Genomic DNA, 26,060 nt, shown 5'->3' on the forward strand with positions numbered 1-26,060 from the left:
TTTAAGAACCCTTCTGTTGTGACAACTGACTTTTCCTATATTGTAAAAAATAGACTGTTTACTTTAAATTAGCAAAATTAATTAAAAATTGCCATCAATTCTTCTAGTAATGTCATGTAACCTCTTGTATCTTCCAACACATGGCACATGCATCAGCTAAATAACCGATCCCAGTACCAGTGAAGTAAACAATTATACATTTACTGACTTACTTTAAGTCAATCACTGGGCAGCACAGCCAGGGGAAGCACTGCTTCCAGCTCCGACTTCTGCTCTGCCCTCTCCTGTGTGCTGCCTCTCCTCGAGTTTCTATTTATAAATTAGCTACATGACACAGTTTCAGTGTGGGCAGCTGTCATTTTAACTAATCTCATCCTGTAAATCCACCCTAGCAGGCTTGTTCTCTATTGTGATTGGAGAATAGACTTTTTTGGGCAGCTTTCAAAAGTAGCATCTGTTTGAGCAAGCACCCATCCCTTAGCTGTGTGGAGAAGCACTCCCCCGAATTTGCCCCCCCCCCCTTTTGTGTTCACCAAAAGAAAATGACAATTCTCAGATCTTACCCTTAGGCAACATCCTCCCTAGCCAGGATTTTGTTATAGTCACTCAGTGGGCACTGACTGCGATTTCACTTACGGAGGGATGGAGGCTTTTTATGGCATTGATATCATGCGTCTGTACCACCGGGACAATTAACAGGACCATCCTGTGGAATTACTTACTAAGATGTCACGCGGTGCCTGTGGAACCGCGCTGAGGCGAGGACGTTTTTTTTCTTCTCCCGCATCCTCTCAGAAATAACGAAGGGCATAAACTGCTCAGCGAGGCCAGGCAGTGGAGGAAATCACATCAGTAAATCACTAATGGAAATGCAAAACCAAACACCGCCTCACGTGAAATGAGATGACGGATGGCTCGAGAAGCGTGCGAGTCGCTGCCAGCGGCCAGCTCCTTTTTGGCAGCCGAGCCCGACCCCGTCCCGCCGCCCCGTCCCCCAGCACCCAGCCCTCTCCCTCCAAGCCGCAGCCTGAAAAGCAGCCATTTTCTGACTTGGGGTTTACAGCAGAAGACGCGCCCCGCAGCTGCCACCTGGCCAGGCAACGTGCTCGGTGGTACGCAATGCAACCCAACCGGCCACACGTTAAACATGTTGGGTTTCCTGCACAGAGTTATCCTGTGGTGCTCTGCAATCAATTACTGTTATACCACCATCATTAATAATTTTCTTAATGAAAATGATTCTGTTGATCTCCGTTGTATTTTAATTATCAGAGTTAAGCATAATTACACTGCAGCTCTGAGCTGGCATGTAGACTCCTTTAGGGCGCAATTTTGTTTTAACACACTGATAATGTAATTTTACATTGTGTCAGTTGTTTAGTTATTATCCAGTCGTACAATTCCGCTGTATTCCTGATAACAGATAATAACCTTAGCACCTCCTATATCCTGAAGTCATTTAAAAAGCAATATTGGAATTTCACAACTAGCTAACTTAATCGCCTTACGATTTTATAATTCCCACAGCTAAATATTTGTACAGACACCCTGTTTTAACAGTGCCACTAAACATACGATATCCATACATTTCACATAAATGGCTTAAATAATATCTAGAAAAATGTCTGTTATATGAACATGTTTTTCAGTCTGTGCAACTCTATTTTTTACACCATTTCTATTCTATTCAGTCGTAATAAATTTTTAAAATCCCTTACAGTCCCAGTGGAAGATTTGCAGTTAATACCCCAGCCCCTTCCTAGGTTGCGGGGGGACTCCTACCTCTGGTCTTAGAGATTTACCAGGTCTGATCCACGACTCTGTTTGTTAGGCACAAATGCTTCTCAAGTACACTATGTTGCAATGAACATACAGTTCACGCATTAATACTTCCCACCAGTGTATCTTGCTTGAATCACTGAAACTCTGTAGCTGTTTTTTGGAAAGAACTTATTTATAATTCTAGATAAGGTACAATTCCTAAAATTTGTCTCTAAAATTTCAGTTACTGTTTCTAGGACATCTCTTAAATTATTGAACAGACTATTTTTGAAACATGAGAGAAGTTTGACATAAATATTAAAACAAAAAGAACATGTCTTTTAAATGTAATTACACTTGTAAAAGTTTCCTTTCAAAAAAATAGAATAGGATAATGGCACATGCCATGAGTAGCCAGCTTGTATCAGACCTTGTAAAAAGGGATACTAATGAACTGTTTTTCCCGTTTCTAATTTGTCACAGCATTGGGGGAAACAGTTATAAAAAATACAGATAGAAGTAAGTGATCCTAAACTAAATAGAATTAATTTCAAATACTGAATAGTTATTTCATAGCTATTCACTCTGAATGTACTCTGGTGTATGATTTTAAATAACTGGTTTCTTAATCTAAAAATTTACATAGAAGATGAATTGTGATTCCACTGTAATAACTTAGCAATATAATCCTATATATGTACATCATATATATACACATACGTACGCAGACACACACTTCTTGTGTTTGCTTGCCTAAGGAAAATATTTCATGGAGAGTTTTGAAGGCAAATAGGGAGTTAGCTAGCCAGCTCAGATTCACTTTCAATAGGAACTACATGCCGGACTCCTCTCCCTGCGATTATTCTGCGTGCAATACGTGAGCGACTATGGTGCCCATAGTTTCTAGTGAACTGGAAGTCAGACTGACATTCCTATGCTCTCCTGAAAGATCTGGGGAAAATTCTGCTCTCAAAGATATCACTGTAGTAAGCTAAAAGGAAATATGGCATGCGCTTCTGAGTCAGCAACTGATCGACCAGTACCATGTATTGCTAGCCAATTCTCAAACTTATTTTCCTCTTAGAAGCATGCCAATTTACTCCACTCATCTCATCTTGGGTATAGCAAGGAAAGCATCTCCCAGGTGGCCAAATCTGCTACATGTACAATTCCACACATTTGTTCAGCTAATTGCTTTCAGAAATAACAAAGTATTACTAAGCAAACTAACAAAATTATACACATGCCACTACAACATAACATCGAATTACAACTACATGCCAGCTAACACCGTTTCATTAGAAGTAATGGCACTACAGGAGACAGAAAGCTAACACAAATCAAGGCAATGTAATCTGGAATGATGAGATACAAATTGAAGGAGGAAACATTATTCTATTTATTTATTTTACCATCTTCTATTTGACATTGTTTTGTGATCCAAGCCAATTAATCTTTCTAGTACAAAAGTCCCAGCAGAGCTCAAGGCAAGTGTAGGTGCTTCATGAACGACAGAGCAGCCAACTCAAAGTGCAAAGAGATGAACAGAATGCAGTGAAGGTAAAGCATATCTACAACTTATTTCCTGCATTAGTTTAGTGAAGTAGCAGGATTTAACACGTATTTATAAATTAGGGCTCAAATTTATCATCAACTTTAGTTATAATACACATCTGCGGTAGAGAGAACAGAATTCGCCTTGAGCACTGCATGACTGTCTCACAATACCTTCTTAACCAAGTACTAAAATAACCAGCATCACCAGTGAAACAAAATCCAGCATGTTTGAATGAAAAGACTAATGTTTTGGGCTACAGACTGACCCAAACTAAGGAAAGTTTTTAGTATTTGACAAAAAAAATCGTATTTCAATAGATTCATTCAGACAGCACTGAAACTGTCTAATGAATTAGTTAGTGTTTGTAAAGTACTTTGAAGATGAAAAGTCTTACTGGTATATATGTGCTAAGTATTATTATAATTACAGAAAGAATGTAATACTTGATAAGACATTATCCTATGGGAATTTGCAGAAGCTGTATTTTGGAGTGAAAGTAATTTCCCATTACATTAAAAAGTTGTTGCAGAAAAGTTTGCCTGGAGTATTCAATACCACGAATAGCAAACTGCAGCTCTGGATTCACTAGAAAAGCTTCACTATATTACTCAGACCACTTTGCTGCTTCTTCCACTTGGGCAGCAATCAGCAAGCTGTGAAGAAAGGGCAGCTCAACCCTTTTTAGACCTGAGCCCAGTTCTCTAGTACTGCAGGTGTTTCAGGTTGCAGAATGAATGTGTTGGCATTCTGTAATTATAATAGAGAGAATTTATAAGACCCTGGTGTGCAACTCATTTTTAACATGCAAATTCCCTGTTTTCAGCGTTTCAACTTTCAAAGGTTTGTGGCAGTTTAAAAGCAATCCTCTTATAAGTGTATAAATTGCAGTGATTATAGGAACAAGTTGTAATTGTTTCTAGTAAGTTTTTAGGAGTCTTTGATGTTATGATTAGTGTTTTGTATGTTAATATATTGATATGGGTGCTTATTTGCCTGGATGCTTGTATGCTGAAATGGTCACTAGGTTGCCTCAGCAAACAAATCTTTGATCTCAGTAGGTCTGTTTGGTTAGAAATAAAACCTAAAAGAAATTAAACAAGAACAGTGCATGTTCTGAAGTATTCACAAAGTGCTGAGATTGGTGGTTGATATACAAGGAAGGAAAGTCATAGTTTTGGAACCTGATCTTCAGGGGAAATGCCAAAAAAAGCTACACTAAATAAGTTATTCTTATTCCACGTATTCAAGTGTTGTCGGTTGTTTTTTTTTTAACATACTGTAATGATACCATAACCGCATGTACAAAGCTTTCACAGTGACTGACCAAACAGCGTGGTGCATAGTCCATGGCACTATGGACTGAACTCACGGCTCTTTGGGTTGGTTCAAGATGCAAGATAAAAGCTTTTGCATCTTGAGCCAAAGTAGCTGTTAGATGTGGTAGGTTAGACAAAGCAAGTCTGGGGGGCCTCGTAAGAACTCATACTGACTTCAGCAAATCTGACAATTCACATAAGACAGAAATTATATGCATTGCCACTAGCCAATACATTCCAGTGAAGCATCATCACGTCATGCCACTACACAGAGACGGGAATGTCAGAGGCGACAACCCTGAAATCCAGTTCCAGTTATCTTCTGTTACCATGCTGACATGAAGTCTTATCATAGTCCAATCAAGTTCGACTTCTTCTTATAAAACCAGATTTCAGTTAGTAGTCTACAATGTAATGTAACATGGAGAAATGCTATCCAGTATGTCCAATAAAATGTCAGAAAGAATCCACCTTTCTAAAGTGTATAGATTTTACTGATGTTTCCCGAGAAGCACTAACTCTCAGAGAGAAATGGATGGTATGTGTTACGTCAGCTGATGTCCTTCTGTGTTTATAAAGCATTTAGTACACTACAGACACCATGTCAGGTTTTTGTATCATTAAAAGGGAAATAAAAAAAACCAGGCAAAACCAGAGCAGGGTAGGAAAATGGGAATGAAAAATGTTCCACTTTAAGGGGAAACAAACTACTTCGTTTTCCTATTATGCAACAGGTATATTTTTATCTCAGTACCTTGCACAAGAAAGTAGAGAAAAAAATCAGCTTGTGTTTACCTTTGCTGTACACAATGCAGTTGTTTTTGTTGTCTTCTACTCCTTGCCAAGTCACATCCAGCAACCACTTGGGGCCAGCAGTCAGTACCATAGGGACTGAAGCCTTTGTCTTCTGTAGGAAGGATGATAACAAACAGATGCCATTTGCTTGCCTTGACTAAGAACTTGAATAATAATAGTAATAATCATTTTATTTGCAAACAACAAAATCTCAAAACCCATAAGCCAAGCTCTTATTCCCCTGCCTCAGGACTTTTTTTAATAAGACACGAGCAGTAAGCTTTAGTTCTTTCATTGATTGAATGGTGAAACTATTATCAAGGATTTTTCCGAATGATATTGGATCAGATGTCCAAGATTAAGCAGATCTCTGGTGGCTGAGAATTATAAAGGGAATGCAGATGACTTTCACAGCAAAGAGCCAAGTGTTTAGAAGTGAACTTTAGACACATTGTACTTCATTATCAACGGGATCTCACTATTTCCTGAAACAGACAGGAAAGAATTTAAAGAATCGGTATCCGTTTCAAAGATCTGTCCTGAGTAACGTTTGTATTATGATAGGAAATTGTTGTGAATGGATAATGGAATTTTTCCCATTTTGCTAAGTGTTGATGTGTGATTTCACTATGTCTGAAATAATAATAATAATGCTAATGATTCACTGCACTTTGTCTCCAAACAGACTATAAAAGAAGTTGTATTAATAAATTCAAAGGCACAAAAGTAAAGCATGATATCCATTGCACCTGAAAGGCATGCAGGCAAGGAGATGCACATTTAACAATACCATCTCCTGTGTATATTTCAGATTCTATATTTAGAGAATTTGGTATTTGAGGAGATAAAGTAGAGGCTTCAAATTTATTAACACTTAACTTACGAATCAAATGGCAAAAACCCTGTGGGTACTCCTGAGTTTGTCAGTACGTGGCACTGAGATGCCACTTAGACTTCTATCATTCACAGTTCTTTTTCTCTGTATCAAGCATGAAACCACAACAGAGAGTACAAAGTACAACAGTCACCATGTAACTTTTAATTTATTTTTTGTTCTGGGATATAATTCTGTCCAAGACATTCCAACCTTTTCTAAGAGAATGTGATTAATTATTTTTATATTCTACCAATAATTCTCTAGTTGGCTCCAGCTATGTTCTATTGTGATATTCTATATGATTAAGAGAGTTACAAAATTTTAAGATACCAAAAATCATATATTTACATGGACATTCTATATGCATTGGTCACATTCATTACCTATGACTGTTCTAGAAGTGTAGTGAAGTATATTAAGTAAGTTACCATAAAAAATATTACATTCCCAAAATATACATGAAAATATTTATTGAAAATAAGATATTATTTAAAATATTTTAGTTACATAAGATTAGATTCATAATCTTATATAAGGTATATTTAATATAATTTATGATATATAGGTATTTTAATAAAGATGATAGAGTAAGATGTACTGAATGTCACAGTTCACATTTTCAGTTGTTTTTTTCTGTTTCTTCTCTAATACTGTTGTATCAAATATAGTATTTCTTGCTTAATTTACATTTTATATTTTGCATTTTTCATACAAATGTTTATGCATAAGTCACACTTCTATATGCACTCCATGACATTATTGATCTTCCAGAAGTGTTGGAAAAAGCAGATATAAATGAAGAATGAAATTGGTAAAGAGGAACGTAACAGCTAGCAACAACATACCTGCCTAGTGTAAAAATACTGCAACCAGAGACATGCGATGTCTCAATTCCAGTTGCTTTCTCCATGGGAAGTTGCAGAAAGTGTGTTTGCTTATATGAAGTATTACTAGAGTCAACCCAACTGCATGCGTTTGAAATCTGAATTTAAATTCTGATTTCTAATTGGCCAGTAAACAATTTTTTTTTAAATTTGGTTAAGTTCATATGTAAATTATCAAGAAGTCTGATATTACCAATTATGACATCAGTGCAAAGTATTTACATATGGACTGCACAGAAAATAATGATGTAAATGAGGCATGAACTGAAAAAGATCTGCAAGAGATGAGATGAAAGGTAATCAAAGTATCATCTCTATCTTCTGTTACAGAAAAGTCTAGACTGTAGTGTCATTTACACCAAAACAGCGCTAAGACTGCTATGAAAACAAGGAAGAGCGGCTATTCTTCACATAGCTGAGAATCATACCCATATTAAATATAAGCTTTAGCATGAATGTTAGCAACTGTGACTGCATAGCAATAATGAAGAGGAAGACCGGGACATGTTCCTACCACATGCTGCATTTCTCCAACTGCCATTTCTGTCAAGCCTTTAACATGTTTTTTATGCTTATATATGCTCTCAGTCTCTGGTAATCCCAAGTACAACCAAAAGACAGTGCAACTCATTTCATTATGTCTCTCCCATCTGTAAGGGTATAATTTGCATTAAGGTGGTATCAAAAAGCCTCAAATAATATCAGGATCTTCTTGTGCTGGGCAATAGTTTATTATCTACATGGACAAGACAAACAGTATGTCCTGGGAAAGGATTACACTTAACCACATACTGCTGAGGAAGAAATGAGATGCAGAGATACTGTTTGACTTTCTCATGGAGATTAATTTCTCCTTTAGTAAGCGGTAGGCTTAGTCCCAGGCCACCGCCCCTGTTTCTTCTAGACAATGAGAGGAGCCCAGGCTGGTGCCTCATCCCTTCTGAGGTGAAGCAACAGCAGCAGCAGGCAGACTGAGCACCAGCAGTCAGGACGCGAGTTCGCTTTGCCATCCCCCAGTTCGCAGGGCTTTTTTGGAACTTAAAGAACTACATGGAGATCACTAAATTAGCTTCCAGGTCGGCTTGGCAGTAAAACTTGTAATCAGTTCGGCAGCTGTGAGTGGTCTCTAGGCACTAGAGATAGGCTGGAGGAGGAACAGGGTGTTTTGTCTCACAGCTCTGCTAGCCCAGAAGAGCTGGTGGACACCTCAAAAGAATTTCCCACTCTCCCATAGCTCTGCTCCCAAGCTGCACAGATATGTAAATAAACTTCTTTTAATATGAAAGCAAAACTTCACAAGGCCCTGGCTGCTTGTAAAGCTTGGCAGCTCCACTAAGGGAGACGGGCAATGGCTTCTCTTTGAAGTACCTCACAGGCATATTGTGTGAGCTGTAAGATGTGTCAGGACCACCGCAGCAGTTCTTGGGGTCTGGCATCCTGTGAGGTTCACGCATTCATAGGAAGTGTTCACCACTCACAAAGGCTTGCTCTTGTTGTGCCTTATTACCTAGTAAGAATTGAAGCAACCCTGCTGATTCAGGAAAGGCCATTTCCCTAAAATGGTTAAAATGAAAAGACCCCAGTCCAAGATAACAAGAAGCTATGGTTAAATCAGTCATGCCTTTATCACCTCAAGATTAGACTACTGCAATGTGCTACACCTGAGGCTACATTTTAAATCCATTTGAAAGCTGAAGCTGGTGCAGAATGCGGCAACCCGCTTGTAAAGCAGGATATCGTGCTTTGAGCGCATTACACCAGTGCTTTTTAATCTGCACCAAGTGTCTGTGGGATTTAAGGGGCTGGTTACAACCTGTGAAGCCTGGGACCTGTCTATTTGAGATACCTAATTGAGACCTGCCAGGTCCTTTGCCCCAACTGTACAACCACAACTGAGATCCACCAAGGAACGTGAAAAAGGGCTTTCTTGGCTTGACACAGAAGAAACTCTTGACAGGGCAAAATGTTCTTCATGACAACTCTTTACCTTTGGGATACCATCCCACTTGAAGTAAAGTATGTTCATGCTCTGACTCTCAGAATGTACTATGAAAATTACCCTGTAATTCATAGGATATATTTGTCATACTGTAACATTTAGTTGGTCATTCCCAAAATGGTGGTGGTGGGGCGAGGTGTTAGCTACTTTATGCTATGTTGTTGGTTTTTTACAGTACTATTAGGAATATCTCTAGTTTAAGAAAGGTATGTTTTTTACAAAAAAAGCTTCCTTGACACAGTAGCAACAATATTACAGCTGCTTAAAAATAATACTTCAAAAACCAAACAAAATTTTATTTCTCCCTCCAAAAGAACTGCTACAAATTACTCAAAAGCTTACAAAACATCCTGCTTACTGCCTAACTATAATCATAGGGATCTACTAACACAGGTGTCCATAAGATGGGGCCATATAAGAGGAACCTCACATTTTGGAAACGAGGGCACATTAAAGAACCACAATATTGTTCACTGCTCTATACTAGGCAAATGTGTATTCTACATGACAGTCATTTTTACCTGAAAATGCAATTTCTGCTAATGTCTTCATGCCATAACTAGACAAATTTGACAAGGACAAACAGGGTCAAAACTGTGATCTCTCAGGGAACAATTAGAGTCAGCTAATGAGGATGAAAGAGGTCAGGCAGGCATCCACTTTTCACTAACCTTTGCAGCAACTGGACAAACAAGGGAGGTAACCCTCAATAAATGTTTATATTCAGTCAAGAGGTTAATGGAGATAAAAATAGCCATCACAGCGGGCCGAAAATAGTTTTGCACTCTCGCTAAAAGGAATCAGTGCTGACAAGTAATGTTAGATGGGCTCTTCCCTTCAACGATTTCTAACATATGATGTCTGTGGCCTGGCAGAAACTTGAGGAAACCCCCACGCTGAAGGGAAATACAGTATGAACAAGTTGTTTGAAATCTATGAAATTCTGATGTCAAATGCCTGATCATTGCTAGCTGTTTCCTAAGAAGCTGTGCCAGGGCAAGAAACAGGTACTGAGCTGATGTTCAGTAAGCCGCTGTGACATGACCATCCTGTCCCAGGCATGGGTGTTCTAAAAAGTGTTCAACATTATTTAAGGAGATGTACCATTCATTGAAAAATCACTACATTTCTATCTTTACCTTTTTTTTCTTCAATCGGTACAGGGCTCTGTAATGTCAAAACTACCTCCTTAAAGTACTCTCACCAAAACAGTGGAAAGTTGCTGGAGACATAAGATACTCAAGGGTGTTTCTTCTAAACGTATTTTGGTTCCCGCAAACAGATTTTCTTTCTAAATCTTCCAAAGAGTCTGAGTTCCCATAAAAGATACAGAAGATAACCAAAATGTCTTCGTGCCCTTGGAGAAAGTTCTCATGCCCCACTGTGCAGTGTTACTTTATATAGCCAATTAAAAACAAGACTGTACTGGTAGGAGAACTGTAAATATACCTCAGGTGCCTTCAGATATGAGTGTGGGATAGTAAAACACCAGTTAATACACCGACGGAGGTTCCTCCTTTGAAATTCAATTTAAATTCAATTTGATTGTCACAGGGTTGACGTACCTTCTGACATGCTGAAACTGCAGAATGTCCCCTCTCGAGACGTTAAGTTCACCTTTGGCAGCCACCATACTCAACACAGCAAAACTTTATAAGCTCATCAAACCAGTTCAGTTGGGAAGGTCTCCTAAGGGGTCATTCTGGACTGAGCAATAGCAGAGATTTGCATAGGTCTCAAACTATCCCTAATTAATTAATATTTGTTCTAAGATATTTTTGAATAAGAAGAGTGGTAACTCTACTTTATCACCTCACACTTACATTGACTATCTTAATGTATTTCTGCATCATGTAACTGATTACAAATTCATCACACCCTAAGACAAGCCCATCCAAACAGCCCAGTGGACAGACAGAGACCCTCATTTTGTTGTCGATTTGTGTGCAAGCAGCTGGACTGCCTTTCAATTTCTGTAGCTTCCCTGAAAACTCTTATCTTTTTCCAAGGAGGATTCAGTCTTGGGAGAATATTTATCTCCAGGGCTTCTCTGGAAACCCTGCCAGTCAAGGCCCATGGCAGCACTTCACTGTGCCATGGCTTTCTTTGTTAGACATGCAGAGGCAACTCCTCTCCACTCACAAGAGATTGGAGATGTCAGGAGGTTTTTGGTGCCATAGTTCCATGCTGATGACAAACATCACCAAATAAAGCAAAGACACAGCAGTCGCCAGCCTATAAACACGTACTCTGGAATTGTACGATTGCACCAGGATTTCAGCTTTCACAGCCCCCGCTACGTCTATCAGTGAGATCTTGAAACTTAAACTAAATGCAAGAAAAATTTTGCAATCCGTAGTCCCTGTGGTTGAAAAAAAATGTATTTTGAAAACCTGATGCAAACGTAACAGATGCAGTTAATTTCACCTAAATCTGCAGACAGCCTGGGATAACTTTTAGTTACTACTTTACAACTTTATGGGATCCAGTGTTTCAGAGGAGTGTTCAAGTATCATCCATCAGATGCCTGTCTTATGGCTAGATGAAGAGAGTACAAGAACCTGTTTATCTCCACAGATGTAACTGGTGTTCTGGCATGCTAACTGGCAGAAAGAAGACACACAGACAAATTGTTGCCTGTGATGGGCCATGAAATTAATGATGGAGAAAAGAAGGAGGGGTCAGTGTTACTTCCCAGTATCTTGGACAAGGTGGGAAGAAAAAGTCCTCATGTCTATTCTGCCCAGGGCTCTGGATTCTCGTTATGTAGCACTAGTGGTTAACATGGCAGTGCTGCACCTGTGGACTGGCTGGTTGTGAAACAACTCACATCATTCCTAGTCTACAATGCATTACATTTGGCTATTTATTTTGGGATTCCACTTATCTGAAGAGGGAGTCTCTTCAGGGGTGGTTGTGGGTTTTTTGGTGATTGTAGAAGAAAAAGAATTGGCAGCATTTGAAGAGGCTGTGGTCAAACCAAAGCCTTCAAATGTTTTAAACACAAAAAAGGAAGAAAAAAAAAGAAAAGAAAAAAACAAAAGAAATGCACACACAGATGGAATCCCAAAAGACAGCTGGGATTCCCTGCAACTGAGAAACCCTGCTGTTTACCCCAAGAGATCATCACTTGTCAAATGACAAAACTGAACATACATTTCACCATATATCCACAAACCTAAAGCAGACCAAAGAATATATTCAAACAAAAAAATACAACCTAGGTCTGTTAATATTTTCTAAGACTTGTCATGATTTCAGTATGATTCCAAATTCTTTATTAATATCAAATAGGCCTGCAGATGAATGTCCCTAATGCAAATTAAATATACGCTAAACGTTGAGATCATTTCATGTTACCTAGCTAGAATGCATTTTTTTCAAATCTATAAAATAAACATAAATCAAATCTCACTGTAACATAGGTACAAAATAATGGCTGTCAAAAGCAACTTTGGCGTGTTCTATTTAATCAAGGATACCCTTGGAACCCATCTTCAAACTCGTCCCCAGAACTAGGAAGGTTTAAAATAATTAATCCAGATTCTGGAGCGCCTGGCCCTAGCTGAGGGTCCCAGCGATTCCTTCTGGCTGCTTGCCATGTGGTCCTGGAGGAGGTGACAACCAACTGATAGGAACAGGAATGGAAAAGCTGGAAACTGCACCTCTGAACACTCAGTAAGCTTCCCCTGCCCACACCACCCCATGTTGATGGGCTTTCTACTCCTGTCCTTCCCTCCTATACAGTCTTTTCACCTGGCTTCACTCTGCAGTTGCTCCTCCCCTGCCCTGTCCTCCTACTTTTCTCTTTCTTCTGTTTTGTATATACCTGACTAACTAGGTCTAGATAACTTCTCCCTTTCCCAAAGAGCATGGGATGGACAGCAGTGTATTTTGCCATAACTCTCTTGACTCGACTGTCTCATTATATTTCTCCTATTACTCTCTGTCCTGTTCATGTCATTCTTTGGGAAAGCAGTATATATATATATGCATTGTGTGTTTACACAATGACCAGCACCAGGAAACTGTATTCTTAGTCGGTGCTGTGATTAGCATAAATATGATTAGGATATTCTGAAACTTGGCAACGCTAAGTGAATCTTCTCTGTTGTGGTGAGTTGATACCTGCGGGTAGCATGCCCGCCGTCATTGTGTCTTAGTGCTCAGGTATCTGCCATGGGTGTTGAACCTTTCCGCTTTACTGTAAAGTTGAATACTTTGGATAATACTATTTCAGAGATGACATGCACCTGTACCGATGAAATCACACTATATATAACTTATCTTTAGACAAGATATAATGCAGTGCTGCTTGCACACTTTCACACTGAATTATCAGCGCATTTTTCCTACTCGGTTAACCTCCCTGTTGTAAATTATTGTCTACTCTAAGAATTAGGTCTCTCTTTCTACTAATGAGACCACATTGATATTTGCCAGTAAATATTTTCCGAATGCACTTGCTTAAATGTAACTCCTTTCACTTTTGCTAAGCATTTTTAATGTTAAATAGATGAATACTCTGCTCAGTGTGGCTCAGCTGCAATTCTACAAACATTGAGTTTACGCTGGATGGGTTGAGGGACTAAACTCTGGGATAAACCATTAATCCCTGTTAATCGTCTGACATTTGCTCTCTTACTTTGCACAAAGATCATTTGGGCCTGGGGTAGTTAATGTGACAGCAGATATTCTAGACGACCAAGGAGACAATTACAAAGGTTTTTCTAGAAGACATGAAGGCACTTATGTTGCATACAGGTTAATTCTGCCTGGTCCCACTGTCCAGCTATTTACACTGAAACCGTCCACAATGATTGCTGCATCTACAGCTTAGTTACAGTGTGGTACTGAATTAATTTCTGTTTTGTAGTAATTTTGGATTTTTTTTTCTCTGTTGTACTTTTTCTTACCCTGGAATGGATGATTTAAACCGTCATTTCCAGAAGTCCAAATTTCATGTATTATATGTATTTATTTTTATCTAAGGAATCCATTAAAATACAAAAATAAAAAAGGACATGCATAAAGCCTTCTATAAACAGTCCATTACGCAGAACTACAGATTAGTTAGTAGTTACAGATTCTGCTTATTATATATTATTATTACTTTGTCTGGAACTGCAAACACAGGTTGTGTATTTTACTTTAGAAAAGTGAATGTTTTTGTCATGAAAGGTGAATAAGAAAAAGTCATGATTTAGCAGCAGTAAAACATAATATTTTCTAATTTCACTTTTTTTCCCCAGAATGAAAAAGGTAGAAAATAAAAAGTTCTCTGTATATGCTTGTCCAATATTTTAACTGTATAATCCAGTGCAGCTCTATTAGGATTATATTTCCAATGAATATTGTGAGGCCTTTATGAAATACATATTTAATACAAAGGTATTGTAGTCAATGGTGTAGTGTAGGTATTACAGTGTAATTCTCTTGATGATGCATGACACAATACTTGAACTTCAGTGGTGCACACACTGAATGCACACAAAATATTACATATAAATTCCTACCTAACTCATTTGAAATAGAATTGGGGAATAGAAAAAATCTTCTGTGCTTTTCTTCCCAATTTTTTAAGATTTTTATGCATGTTTTTATTAGATATTTTTGTATATATCTTTACCAACAGGAAACACGGTACTTTAAAGTAACAGTATAAATCCGATATACGATCCTCTGCCCAAGTTTTATATTTGTTAAGACAGCATAATCATTTAACATAGAAGTTTAACGCATGATTCAACAACCAGAAGTCTACGTGTATGACGTTGATTAATTATTTTTAGTTCAGTTAAAACATCCCAGTTTATCTCATTTTAAGATTATCCCTGACATATTTAGAAATCCTAATGCAGATTTTATGGCCCACACCTATCCCTGATGGTGCTAATGGACTAGACATAATGAATCATTCTAATTTGGATGAAAGGACCACACAACATTGTGGCAGTCCTTTGGAGAATTAAGGCTCAATTCTGATCTTCCAGACTTATGAATGCGTTTTTGGGATTAGGCCGCATATCTGTACATCTGTTGAGTCTCAAGGGGTGTATACTCAGCTAAGTATTCTGACCTTCCAATGTACTGTATCAAATGTGTGGCCTTGGGATATGAAAGGATTTGATTACAACTGTATGTTAGCACTGATTTAATATATAATTATGGGGTAAAACCTAATTCCTCCTTACATCTTCATGTAGAAAATTCCATCACTATTAAGCAGACACTAGGATATTTTTCACCCAGTGAGTATGATAGTAAATGGAAGAAACTGAAACACCCACCCAGGATAATGTAAAATCAAGGACAATCTTCTTAGGGATGGCTTTAAAATCAGCTTCTTGTGTCCATAAAAAACAAGTTTAAATAATCTCCTGTGAGTGTGTTGCCAGTTGGTACACTGTTGCATTATGCATGATTCTTGACTGCTTATGTAAAAATAAACTGGAACAAGGTTCCATTAGTGATTTTCAATGTTACTCCATGCTTTCTTGTCTACAAGTAATGAGGAGAGGTATTAACTTTACATATATATAAAATATTGATGGAAAAGTCTGTGAATAATTGGAATTTTTAGTTATTCTCTATTCACTTATAATTTCTATTTTCTAGTCTATCCAAGATAGAATGTTGTAAAATTTCCTTTAGCTGGTTAAACTTTCATAAGATATACATAGTGTTTTCATGCAAAAATTTTAAATTTTTTGATTCCACTGAAAACCCCTTTTCAAATATTATCAGTGAAAAAACCCACAAAATCTTAAAATAGACTTCACAAGAAAATTAGTTCAGTAGAAATTAACATATGACTATGCAGTATTTTAGGGTTTTTAATCTTTCTTCGATTCCATCAAATTTTGTGTAGATTTTTAAATGAATAACAATGGTATTGAGTAACTGATTAATATGGGGATTTCAGAGACAATACAGTTCAAAATTCTGTGCTTTTTCATCAATATGATCTTTCACAGATCTCAATTATGGATTTTCTTTATCATTTCAGAAGGTTTGGACCAATAAGATGAACTGAGCAGAGCAGCACCTTTACCTTGCAAGCAGTTACTTTCTTCCAGTTGAAGAATATGTTACACATAATCAGGTCGTTTTTTCCCCACTGCCTTAAAAGCGTGAGGTGGTTTTTTTTGCTGTTCTCACATAAAAATGAAAATTTTAGTTCCCTAAAATGCCCAATGACAGATTAAAAGGATCCTCATTTTTTGTAGCTTGTATGACATAGTCGTGCAACACAGCTCTCATTTAAATTGCTTCAGTGTACTGATTATATGCAGCATGACGAAGAACCGCAACTATGCAAGTTTCCATGAAAAAAAGAAGTTTTCAAAGAATGGGTGAAGGTCCTTCACTGGGACGGGAGATAAAGATGGAGAGTCCGGCAGCGAGACTGGTGAGTACAGGGCTCTGGTTCCAGTAAGACTCAACAAACAGCTCAGATCAGAATCTAAAGTGCAGGAAAACAGCCTGTAGCTTCGAGATTAGCTTTCTCACACTATTCCTGAGTTAAGCCAGTACAAACATCATCATGAATGCATAATTATGATTACGCACTACACTATGCATAATAGATCTTAAAATCTGGAAACAAAGAAGTAGTGTAGGAATGCTGTTTTCAGGCTTTTGGTTTTGAACACAATGAAGCTGGGTGTAAGGGTAAAAGACTTTCTGTAAGTAAAAACAGTTTCAAGAAAATACGTTTTACTTGGAAAATTCATTCAGCTACTTATGAAACATTTACACATAAAAGAAGGGCTAAAAGGGAGATAGGGACCTGGTGTTATGTTTATAACTTGAAAATAACAATGAATGAAGCCCAACCCCCTCCCATTTTAACATATTTTAGGGAATTCAAAAAAACTATTACTTGGAATAAGTAACAATAGACAAAGAAGCTGGCAGCTTGGCAAGTTTATTTAAAGGATCTTTTTCTCAGAAATACATACATTGATTTTTTGAAATTCTTTGCAGCAAGAATTTGACTATGAACCAATGTCTGTTTCTGGAACTGACGGATATACACAGGCTGGTATCCTAAGTTTAAATGACGGTATTGATAAGAGAGTGGTGGAACTTGCTTAAAGGGAGCTGATGGATTCATTCACTTTCATGTGTAGAAACAAAACAGTGTGAAAATGATGAATGGAGTAACTGGGTACATCTACGACTACAGAATATTGGTGTCAAACTCTTGCCAGTCACCAGCCTACTGATTAAGCCACTTCAGGACAGTAGTGCTGCAGCTCCGTGTTCGCTAATGGGACCCCTCAGGAGCTGTAAAGCCTCTGTTTGGGATCACAAGTCCAAGGAGAGGTCCTCAAGTGGAAGTGGGCTGAATTTCAAAAGTAGGAAGCATCAAAAAGAACAACAAATTTGCACCTAGGTCACAGGAGTCAGGTTAATTTTTAAATTTTTTTCTTCCTATGAAATGAAAACTCAGAGTGATAATAAGAATCACACTGGGTACCACCACGCTGCGGACTGAATTTAAGTGATTAGAAAACTATTCTACTGTTGGCTCAGACCAGTTTCACAAATAATGATTTTCTAATTCCAAAAGGTAATTTTTCCTTGAAGGCCTTTCCTGGTTCAAAGAAAATCAAATCAAATCCCTTCTGCTTCCAATAAAATTTTCAGATCAATTTTCAGATACCTGAGCAAAAAAAAAGCCAGCTTCCAAACGTTCCTCGTACTTCAACATCCCAGTGAAATCAGTAAAAGGAAAAGAAAGCCCCTCTTCAGTGCATGTGTTATGGAGCCGAGAAAGCAACCTAACACCACAAACAGCATCAGTGGTATGGAAAATCAAGAGCTCTAAAAAAGCAAAAGCTTTAGAAATTGGCAGAATCAGAGAAGTCGAGGCTATCAAACTACAGAAGTTAGTAAAAGTTCATACCAGAATTTCTCCTCTTCTTGTCACAGAAATTGGCATTAAAATGCTACAGTACTCCAGCCACCCTGTCCGTTTCAAATGACTACCACATATCACTTGGCACTAATTGGCAGCAGCTGTTCAAGGCAGGCTTGAACCTGGCATCCCGACTGAGCAGGGCTTTTTCCCTGCTCCCAGGAGATACAGGCCTCCAGGTGAGGTGTGAGGCCACTGCCAGAGCGGGGCATCGGTCTCACGTGGCAGCCGCCTAGCTTGAGGATCACTGCAACCTCCACACACCCGGCACCCCGCCATGACGGTCACAAGCCTTCTCAGTTTTTAAGGGAAGGAAATGAGTAATTGCCTGATTTTCACAAGCTCAGATCCCATTTGCACACTGAAGGGAGGTGGCCATGTCTGCAGAGCCCGTGAGCCTCTGACAGCCCCTGCTAATTCCAAGGGGAACAGTTGGGTGATGAATGCTCAAAAATCTGCCTCTTCGCTCCTCAGCCACGGAGGTGACCTTTGATCAAACTTTCTTTTGCTAAGCTGTGGATGGCGAATGAGCAAGCACAAGCTGCGACATCAAACAAAAGAAGCAGCGCTCAAATCCAGCACTGGCTGTGGCATGGCTTTACGGTCCAAATCAGCAGCTAGAAGGAGGAAAGGGATGCTCAGGACCAAGCGCTCCCGCCGCACGCAGCGCAGGCGACACCGGCCTCTGCTCCTTGAAAGTTCAAGTGAAACTTGATTTACAGCCACACCTTGGGCAGCGGGCGAGCGCTGGGAGAGCGGAGAGAGATCTGGACAAAGAGTGATGGGAGGTGGGGGCGGGGGGCGGCAGGTTCCCTTAGTATTATAAAAATGCATCTTATTCTGTTTTTAATCAACGAACCTTATCCAGCAATCAAGGCAGATATATAATAAGCTGAGCTACTCTGTAAATCTAAACATTCCCCACAAATAGAAAAGATACAGCCTGAGCTCTCTGATTGTTACTACGGCAACTATCTAAAATGAAAATCTTGTTAACCCTTTGCATGCTGTAGCCACCCATGCATCAGTGTTAGCTGACTTCCGCGCACTTATCTCTCCTTTTTTTTCCCCTCAAGAAATTCATAATTGTATTGCTTCACAGTAGTTATGCTCTGGTTATCCTATTTGAGACTGAAAGAACTGCGATAGGTGGTAGTTTCGTATGTACAGCTGAGTTTTGTTACTTGCTGGGATTACAGTTCAAAAAACAACTAATAAAACACAAGAGAAAATCCCTAGATTACTCCACAAGGCCTGGGATTTTGATTAAAACCTTGACAACAGGAATGGGATGCTTTCTAGTAAACCACACTACTGGTTTTTTCCTTTTAGTTATGAAATGATTTGACACTAAATAGCATATTTGTCAGAGGAATTATTTCTCTATAGTGTATTATAAACAGGCTACTTTTAAAACGCTTTTTTAAAGCTTCTATTTCTTAAGTACTGCACAGAAGACTGCCAGCGATTTTAACGAAACAATACATTAACCAGAGTGCTTTGAAAATTAATGGGCAGGTATTTGACTTGAAATCTCACTTAAATGCAAGAAAATTCATACAAATGCGAAAACTGACTTTCTAATTTCTAAGAGAGTAGCAGATGATTTTACAATCAAATTTATACTTGTATCTACCTGAATATTGAAGACAGTTTCATTGTAACTTCTATGTGGCAGTGTGAAATTCTCTGCAGCTGTAAAGTCTTCCACAGTTCACTGCTGAAAACAACTGAAGCCATGGAATTTTTTCTGTATTTAAAGTGAAGGAAGCAGGACGTGGCCCACAGACATCAGTTCTATTGATTCTTTTACTTCATGCTTACCATGTAATTAATAGAGACTCTTCAGTACTAGGCAGAATTAGACTCTTTATGGCATTCCCGAGTATGTCATTTAAGACAAATATGCACCGTATCAATTGATTGTTACTGAAAGAGAAATACTCAACTGATATTTTATGGCATTCACTTCAGTCAATTCAACATAGATAGTTAAAAGGTCATTACTGGGACATTTTTGCAGAACTGAATAACATACATGTAACTTGAACAAATTAGTAAATAACATACTTTTCTTTATAAAAGCAAAATTTACATGTAACTGAGCCCATATAACTTGAAGTGACTGAAGCAGCGTGTCAATTATCTTAAGATCTTTTTGAAATGGTGTCCATGTTAAATTGAAGGTTATCAAACTTCCAGTACATTAGACTGAAGATGCAATTTACAATTGAAATGGAAGAATAACCAAACTGAGTATCTTAAGATTAGTGAAATATCGTTATTACAATACTCAATTTTATTAAAAGGAAACACTAAGATTTTTAAGTTTGCCTAGAATTGTTTCAAACTTTGAGAAAAGAATTGGTTTAAAAAAAGAAATTGTATTCTTTGTTATAAATGTGTACATCAGTGCACGATGTTAGAAGTCAGAAATTTTAATATGTGCTACTCTTATTTACAGAAAATTGAAAGTGAATTATTACACTGAACAGTTTTACAGCAAACAACAGTGAACAACCTAGCCTTCTTTTTTTCTTCTTAATAAACCTATGTTTCAGAAAAAGCTCACAGACCTCGCCTGCACTGTACCCAAACTGAAGGACAGACTGCTAGCACCGGGCAAAAAGCACACCTCTGGTCTGATCCAAATTTTTTTTAAGGTTAGTGTAATGACTCCGGCTAATTTGAGGTTTTGGATCAAGATGAGGGAGGTGCACAACACAGAAGGATGGTGCTGGAATACACATAGGTAATAAAACGTTCACCAGGAGAACGACTTGAATTAGTTCCTCTGACTCAGGATATGTTCCAATTGTATTTTTCAACTTCTGAAATACTTCCCATTTTTCTGTAACTAATTCGATATACAGCATTCAAAGTAAGTTATCTTTTACATTTTTTTCAAAATCTGTCTTTTTCATAAAGTCAAATGCACTATGATTCTAGAGTTAAATTTCATATTTACAATACCATGATCACTAGATTCATCCTAGAGGCTTTCCAAACATCAAGCCTATTTATCAATGTTGGCTTATTTCCCAGGAATATGTCCAAAATAATCTAGAAGTGTACTGGCTAGTCAACATACTACACATATAAGCAATTCTTCAGTAATTCTAGGAACGTATACCAACCCTAGTTTTCCACTATATTATTCCAAGTAAGAATTTTTCTTTAAAAAAACAAGTGTTACCACATCACCAATTTTTTTTTTTTTTTGTGGACTTTTTATCCCCCACACCCCACCTCGTTTCTATATTACCTTTAAATTGCTGTGTTTGCATAACTGGCCTATTAACCAGCTGGCTTGAAGACTATATCTCTTACCAGGTAGATATGGATCCCAACTCTTTTGGCTATGCTATAGTTGTATATAATTATTTTTAAAGGAAAAGATTATTTGTATGTGATTTATTTGTCTAGGTCAATTACAAGGACTTGTCTTCTTGGGAGCAAACCAGGGTGAAATGTTGTCTTCCCTGAAGAACCTTTAAAGACTTGGGGGAACTCTGCCACGTATTCACCAGAGAAGCCCACCCTTCTTGTGGGTATTTGCCCCCCTTGACCAGGCACAAAAAGAGTCGTGGAGCTTACGGCAGGTAACAGGGTTTCTAAAAAATTCAAAAGGAAGATGGTATCATGACCTGCATACAGGGTTCATAATGGTGAGGCCATCCTTGGGGGGAGATTCTGCTCTGTTACTGTAAGTTGCTCAGTAAACCTCAGGAATCCAGCACACAAGAATCTCATCATCTGACTGCAAGTCTCCATTTCTTCAACCTTAATCTAAAATGTTTCCTAAAGCCTAACAAACAAAAACTTATGGTAAAGCTGTAACTAAGGGCCAAACTTGGAAATTACCACTTTGAAAATCAGCTAAGCAAGGTTTATGTCTAACAGCAGCAATGCTTCAGATGATTGTCATATGTAACCACTTTGCAGTCTCTCATCGGTGTATAACTAATGGCAGCAGAGAAGAACCATAAAAAAAGGTGCACTGCATGGAAGTATATTATTCAGTAATGAAAAAATTAGTCTTTCCAATTTTGGTAGATTTTTAAGAATATATGATTTTGCAAAATATGACTTGATTTGGGGAAAAAGACCCAAATGCTCCTTGTTTGTTAGATCAATAATGATAATAAAAGAGAGAATACTGCAAAATGTTCCAAATCCTGGCTAGTTGTGTTATGAACCCTTTAATTATTTTCTTTAAACTCAGCACTGGCTTAAAGTGTGCAAAATAAAATATTCAGTGTAATTTCATGCAAATGCCAGGTTCAAGACAAACAATTAACAAAGGCAATCAAATCTGTCCAGCCATATCTGTTCAGTTATGCAAGCTCATCTGTAGTTCCATAACAGACAAGCAAACAGACAACGGCTCTTATTTTACTCTCAGCAACACATGACACTATTCCCATTGAGGTCAAAAGGAATTGCACCTGTGGTTCAGATAACAGAATTTAACTCAATCTTTGCAGGTCATCCTTTCTTTGTAGTTTCTCCACCGTCAAAGATTTTATGATGTTAATAATTTCATTTTGAATTTAAAGAAAAATAAAAATTACTATGCTTCCACCCCCCCCCTTACTCATTAAGGCTGACCCTTCAAGTGTTTATTCCAGCATTACTTCAGCTCAAAATACTAGAGAAGTCAGTAGAAATTTCTGTGGGGTGAAGCTCAAGGATTACAGGCTTTGGATCACATAAACATTTAGCTATAGGAAGAAAAAAACCCCTTTTTCTATTTCATTGTACTTTATAAAAGTTAATATTATAGCAGGTAAAACCTCCCTTAATTTCTTTTACATATAACATCAGTATTCATAGTTCATACAAATGCTGCGACCAGACAGTAAAGAATTCAATCCATTAAATTTCTTTTTTCCTGAAAATGATTTCCAGCTAAAGGAATACCAATCAGCTTAATCACCACATGGAAAACCATGAAGTGGACACAATCCTGCTCTCCCCGAAATCAGTGACACACCATTGCTTATATTTATAAACCCGCAACATTTCTGTGTAATATATGAACAGACTGTGATTGGAGGAAAATGGATAGAACCAAGCAAAAGACATACCAACTACAGTACTCAAGAAGAACACTAAAAGTTAGGATACTAAAATAATGACAGCATTAGAAGCATAATAGGGCATAATTAACTTGGGGAAGGATGCCAATATCATGTAAATAAATGCAGTGACACACAGTTCATTCTAGGAACTAGAATTTTATATATCCATGCATCCTGGTTAAGTGCATCCTTGTATGTTCCCCTGCATCGTGCTGCAGGTGCTCCAACCAGGAGGAGATCCAGGTAGCTACGTTCATACACTTTTTCCTGTAAGCTAGCTGCAGCTAAGAGTGACCATGTATTTAGAGATTATACTCAGGGACACCTGCAACCTCGTGTTCTTCAACTGCATTTGTAAATGCAGTACATGTACTTTGCAAAAAGCTTCACTATTTCTCTCCCAGAGGAACAGTATTTCCTTGCACCGATGTTTCAAAAAAAAAATTATTTCAGCATCCCTACAGAGTTATAGATTTAAATCCTTACTTGAGAAGCTGAAAAGGTCGGCTCAGGCAAAGTACTTGCCACCATTGTGCCTTCTGTACTTGGGGAACAACAGGTCCTGCCCCAAGGACTTGGGAAGGAAGGAAAAAGCACAAGCCCATACCCCAAAATCTATCTATTTAAAACTAGCTATAATTTTGTTTTTCCTACTATTTTTAACAATATTTGCTTTAACAGCGAACAGTTATCTGAGAGTATCCCTGTTTTAAGTACTCATGGTCAGTTAGGCTTTATCTTATGAAAGTCACGAAGTTTTATTTTACTTCCCCAAGAGTTAGACTGTGTGAAGGAGGTATTAAAAATTCCTTTTCCAATATCAGGTCTGAAAGAACTCGATCACATATATGTTACCTAAAATCAAAACAAAAATGGCATAAATTTGGCAGGAACAGATTTATTTGAATATTCAAATGACTTTTTGAAGAACTCATCCATTTTAATATCAGTTGCACGGATACACCGCCAATGGAAACGACATCAAAAGCGGACATACTCTATACAAATAAAAACCACAGAGAGTGAGTAAGGGCATTACATGAGAAAAGCTCTAAAATCACTCTCTGAATCACTGTTTTGCTTAGTTAAAGCATTTTTAAGAGCCAAGATGAAGGATCTAGACTCATTTCATAAACTGTGGCCATGGTATCTTATCAGTAGAAGTTTTTTCTAGCTTTCATTAGTTCTGAAAGATTTAATGCTTAATAGATTGAATAACTATAATTTATACTAGCAGTTCTTCAGGTTCCTAACTCTTTGTATACATGGATATTTTATCTTTTAGCATCCTTCGTCTTATTTTTCATTATATTCTCTTATACTTTCTATTTCACTTAGTGTTTTAGTGACTGGTAAGGAAAAAGGGGAAGCAAGATATATGAGGGGAGTCCTGAAATCTCCCTCCTTCTCATTCTGAACATCGTTATTAAATTCAGAAATCATTCAACAGACATTAGCTAATCACCATTACGCTGAAGGATTACATTATATAACAAGAGATGCACCAACTTGTATTAAGAAACATTTGACTTCAAACTACATGCTAAAATCAACAGGAATATACTATCTTAAATACTTGAGCAAAACTCAGTAAAAGATACAGTAGGCAAACATTGTAGTCAGCTCAGCAGTGATTACCAACTCATGCTCCAAATTCACTATAAAATGAAAATCAATATTTCCACAAGTTCCTGGAACATAAAAGATAACCTTCATTGATTTTTCTAGACTTAGGCCTCACTGATAAAATCTAATATAAATTTTCAACCACGAGGATTTGGATCAGAGCAGGGGTGATAAGTCCTGCACATCTCTTAAGAGGTGGAGAATTTTTTTTTTTTAAAGTGCACGTTCATACTATTTATAATTTGCCCTGTGCAAGTGAAAGCCTTTTCCACCAGTGCTATCAGGAATCTCTTCTAATTTTTATTACTGTGAGGCTAAAGCCTGTTCCAGATAATTTGGAAATTTCAGGGGAATTGTGATAGGGCTGATGGTGCAGCCCTGGCTGACTTGAGAAAAGAGCTAACCCGTAATAGCCTCCATGGCCGTGCTGATTAAATGTTGCCATAGATGAAAGGCCTGCCATCGCCGCAATAAATTAACCAATCACACAAATCCCAAGTCAGTGCTAATCCTTCCTTGATACTCTGATCCTCTGATCAGCTCAAGGAGGTAAAGAAACTGGCTTGTGACGCTTGGTGCTCTAACCCCTGGATTTCATGTACACAACGAGCAAATGATATCTTGCTGACCAGTTCAATGGGATGAACTTCTCTCACAACCCTTAGGGAACACTGTGGCCTTCTTTAAAAAAAATGACAAGCACATGGCAGGTTTTGTGTTTCATTACACCGCGGGAAAACTAACCAGTACTTGTTAACCACAATAAGCATCAAACTGACATTCGCTATAAAGCATGTTGTATTTTACAAGTGCAAGTGATGGATTAAACAGGAACCGAGACACTAAACCAAGAATAACTCTTCAAGTAATTGTGATTAAGCTATCCAGCTTTTGATAGGGAAGTTTGCTACCTTTCCTATTAGCCCAATTTTTATCCTGTTCTTATGATTTGGGGAGGGGGAGCAGGAGGGAGGACGCATCCACATATCCGAGAGTGTAAGAGAGAGGAAGAGAGAGTCCCTTTACCTCTTACACACTCGCTCGATTGTACTGCCACAGTGTGATTATAATCAGATTTAGACATAGACTCATTTAATCAATTAACAGAAGGTCTGAACACATGCAGCATTTGCTCATTAATTATGTGAATGCTGCCTTTCCAATACACTTCGTGAAATTGAGTCTGTGCAGTCTGCATTAGTGTACTTCATAATTGGAGAAACTTTTTTTTTGC

The 26,060-nt window shown here is 37.9% G+C and overlaps 1 protein-coding gene across 3 annotated transcripts in view; it reads right to left on the minus strand.

Annotated features, from left to right (window-relative positions):
* ZFPM2 (zinc finger protein, FOG family member 2) overlaps positions 1–26,060 on the minus strand; it is a 315,698-nt gene that overhangs the window by 103,487 nt on the left and 186,151 nt on the right. For all 3 annotated transcript variants that reach the window (XM_076329250.1, XM_076329249.1, XM_076329251.1), the window contains one exon: positions 5,431–5,542. In XM_076329250.1, the coding sequence (XP_076185365.1) occupies positions 5,431–5,542 (112 nt within the window). The remainder of the gene's footprint in view (positions 1–5,430; positions 5,543–26,060) is intronic.

Source organism: Aptenodytes patagonicus, chromosome 2, assembly GCF_965638725.1.
Source record: "Aptenodytes patagonicus chromosome 2, bAptPat1.pri.cur, whole genome shotgun sequence".
Classification (NCBI taxonomy): domain Eukaryota; kingdom Metazoa; phylum Chordata; class Aves; order Sphenisciformes; family Spheniscidae; genus Aptenodytes; species Aptenodytes patagonicus.